A 3,571-nucleotide genomic window follows, 5' to 3' on the forward strand; every position below is an offset into this window, starting at 1 on the left:
ATATTTGCAAGCTAATACATGTTTATAATTTATTAATGAAGCCTAGTGTTACTTAAATATTAGTAATATAATATTATTTATTTTATTATTAAAAATAATATTATATTTAATATTTAAAATATTAAATTTCACCCCACCATTTTCGGGGTCTGGATCCACCACAGTGTGTAAAATTAAATTTATATCCACCATTCAAATTACATAGATTTTTACTAGTGTTACAATCTGACTTGTTGGGTACATTATAACTTGCAGTATCTGATTCCTAACTCAGAAACTCAATGCTTGGCAATCGCATTTGCAATTGCAATGCAAACCTCGAATAACTGCAACCTCTATAATGTCTAAAAAAATGAATAAATAAACTGTGGTGCACATTATCTCACATATTTTACAACATAGCCATCAATTTAACTAATTGCCATCTATGAATCGCCTAAGCCTATGCCTAGCCGTCTTAACATCCTTCTCCAAACCAAATTTCTGTTTAGACCCACCACCAATGTCCAAATTAGAAACAATCACATCCTCGGGCCTAATAAACTGCTCATTGTGCAGCTCCACTTTGATCGACTCCGACATGGGCGCCTGGCTGAAATACGAGGTGGACCCTCCCGGAGGTGGGCCCCGCTTGCTCCTTCTCATGAAACCAACCGGCGGTGCGCTGGGTTCAGTAGTCGTCGTGTTAGGCCGTCGTTGGTTCCCCTGATTCTGCAATTAGGCGAAGAACGTCATGATCTTAACTATGCAAATCTATTTGATCATAAATATTTGCACATTGTATATACATACCTCACTCCTTCCAGACACAAATTGAAGAAATTGGAGGATTTTGGTGGAGCCAAGCTCAGTGCAGTTTTGCCAATAGTAGATTGCTAAGTTCCATGCTCTCTCTCTGAATTCTATTAAACTTCTATCGATATCCGTCTCGTGCCTTGATACGTATGGTCGCAACAAGGTATTGTATACGTATCCTGAACCCTATAATAACATCAACAACAATTAAATTTCACAGCAATCATTTTTCTCATAATTAAAGTAATAGTAAAAATTAGGAAGGATTCTTACCTTAGTTTTGGGATACCATAGGTAGATGAAGAGCGCTAATTTTATCTCTCCATACATTGGCAACCTATGAAGAAAATACTTTTATTACTTGAATTTGAGTGATTTTCTATTTACGTGGTGAAGAATTGTTAAAGTAGAAGTGGTTGAGATCGTACCATGAAATAAATACATCCCCAATTCTCTCTAGAATTGTGATAATAGCAACAAGTATCCTGTCAGGAAAACATACATTGTTGAAGATTAGGTAAGTAATCAAATGATTTATATATAAAAAATGATGTGCATGTGTTAAGGGATAATTTCCCTTAATAAGATTCAAGCGTCGCGATTGTGATAGGCGGAGAGATAAAAGACAGTCGCGGGAGCTTGTCCGTCTAGCAAACGGAGAAAGATACAGAATTGAAATAAACGCGTGACAATAAAATACAGATAATTGCATTTCTGGTTTAATTGAGAAGAATACAATGTCTCCTATTTATAAGACTAGTCCTAACTTAATGAATAATAAAGTTATATATCAGAAAAATATGATGAATTAATATAGACTAAATAATAAAATATGAGAGATATGTTCGCATTAGCCTGCACAATGGTTTGGTTGAAAAGTGAGTCAATTCTTGCTCCAAAATAATAATTCCAAAAATGGGGACAAAAAAGAGGGAGTCATTATCATGAAAAGAAAATGGTGATTAAAAGTGCTTAAATTAATTAGACCAAAGCTTGTCTTGTTTCACTTTTGATGTTCATCCCCATCAGTTGATAATATTCACATAATAAGTTGACCACAATACAAACAATCAAATAGACATTCTTATTGTTCACAAGCATGTGATTGGACCAAAGCTTCCTAACTCATTATTAATTAATATTATGAGCAATAATTAAGCGAATCAAAATTATCAAAAGCTTACCAATATTGACACCAAAACCGCAGCTCCGGAATTTCAACTCTGTTTTTCTCTACTGTCTTGAAGCATTGGAAAGCAGGATATGCATATCCTAGAACCAATCTGAAATAGTTTCCAGTTATTGATCCAATTCAAAAGATTTGAATGAAAAGGGTAAAATTGCATAAAGAAAAGGGCGAAACAGAGAGAATAAAGAGAAAAAAAAAACTAACATTAAGCAACTGTTGACGAATTCTCCAATCATCTTTAATCACGGATGGTTCTGAAACAGTCAGAAAGCAAAAGTCATTACATTGTTCTTCTTCTTCTTCTTCAAACAAATCCCCAAACTTATGAATATTAAAAGATGCAGAGTTGCTCCAATCGACACGCAATTTAAACCGAACACCAATACGTAGAAAACGTGAACAAAAATAAAGTAATTATAGTTATGACGGAAGCATCTAAGATGAGATGGCGTGAAAGAAAAGAACGATGATCGGCCAAACAAATTAAGTATCTCAGCATTTTCAACCGTGAATTGAGAAATAACAACCGAAAATTTGAGTTAGCTCTGAGGAAAACGAGGACCGGATTATGGCGGGCTTCAGTTGAGAATATATGAATTAAAGTTGTAAAATTGGCAGAAGAGATGAGAGTTAGTTATGATAAAGGAACGTTATGTGCAAAGTGCACATGTATATATGTTATTAACGACAGAGGGGTTTGGATCAAAGGGAAAAGATGATGATGATGAATGTTGGAAGACAAAAGGAAATGAGGGATTTCTTGCCACGGACGCCTCCTCATTATTTTACACGTAATTGTTCTAGTTAACTTATAGACTTTGTCCACTATTAATTTACAATAATTTGGGAATGAATGTAAAAAAAAATAGATGAAAATGATAGAAGAATGTGAGTCCTATATTCATATACTCTTTTCATCCATGATTAAGTGCCTCAAGTTTCCTTTTCGTCTGTTTACAATTAAGTATTTCATTTGTTTTTTGCTCCTATTTTTTGGAATGGACCTCACATTCCACTAACTCATCACACTGACATTTTATTTTAAAATGAGGATATAAAAATACGATCCACATTGCACTAACTTTTTCTATCCATGAGAGTAATAAAATATGAGTGAAATGAGATAATAGAATGTTGAGTTCATTACCAAAAATAGCTCATATAGTAAATATGACAAGTATCAGTGGGCGGAAAAAAAATGAAATGACAAGTAATGATGCAAAATATGTTGTTCCTAATACTACGTAATAAAAAAATATACAAATAGAAAAATGAAAGAAATTAAATACATACTTGTTTTTTTTATTGCTATATTAGGAACAACATTTCCTATTATACAAAATTGCACGACAAGCATTAGTGGAAGTACTTCCTTCGTTCTATAAAATTAGATAGTTTTAAAATGACACATTTTAATGTAAAATTGATATGATAAATAGGAATGAAAATAAAAATAATTTGAATATTGTTATTAAGAAATTAGATCCACCTCTATGCAAAGAAATATTTAACAAAATATAAGTGGACTAATTTTGAATTACTAGCCAAAACAAAGAGTGGACTGTTTTTTTTGGTGAGCAGTGGTTG

At 33.0% G+C, this 3,571-nt stretch overlaps 1 protein-coding gene across 2 annotated transcripts; it reads right to left on the bottom strand.

Annotated features, from left to right (window-relative positions):
- Positions 1-338: 338 nt before the first annotated feature.
- LOC121795623 (putative HVA22-like protein g) lies at positions 339-2,749 on the bottom strand. Of its 2 annotated transcripts, XM_042194168.1 has the most exons (7): positions 2,512-2,749; positions 2,189-2,238; positions 1,980-2,078; positions 1,224-1,280; positions 1,069-1,132; positions 793-981; positions 339-711 (listed from the first exon to the last, which is right to left on the bottom strand). In XM_042194168.1, the coding sequence occupies exons 2-7, from the start codon at positions 2,218-2,220 to the stop codon at positions 415-417; spliced, it is 738 nt and encodes a 245-aa protein (XP_042050102.1). In that variant the 5' UTR covers positions 2,221-2,238; positions 2,512-2,749; the 3' UTR covers positions 339-414. The 2 variants fall into 2 exon arrangements, with proteins under 2 accessions (XP_042050102.1, XP_042050101.1); XM_042194167.1 differs by having other exon boundaries at positions 2,189-2,749.
- Between the last annotated feature and the right edge of the window lie 822 nt (positions 2,750-3,571).

Source organism: Salvia splendens, chromosome 3 (genome assembly GCF_004379255.2).
Source record: "Salvia splendens isolate huo1 chromosome 3, SspV2, whole genome shotgun sequence".
NCBI classification, from domain to species: domain Eukaryota; kingdom Viridiplantae; phylum Streptophyta; class Magnoliopsida; order Lamiales; family Lamiaceae; genus Salvia; species Salvia splendens.

Coding starts and splice junctions, on each gene's coding strand:
- LOC121795623 (XM_042194168.1), bottom strand. CDS start 2,220: ATGATTGGAGAATTCGTCAACAGTTGCTTAAT. Junction 982..1,068: donor TATGGTATCCCAAAACTAAG/GTAAGAATCCTT, acceptor ATGTTATTATAG/GGTTCAGGATACGTATACAA. Junction 712..792: donor TTGTGTCTGGAAGGAGTGAG/GTATGTATATAC, acceptor GCCTAATTGCAG/AATCAGGGGAACCAACGACG.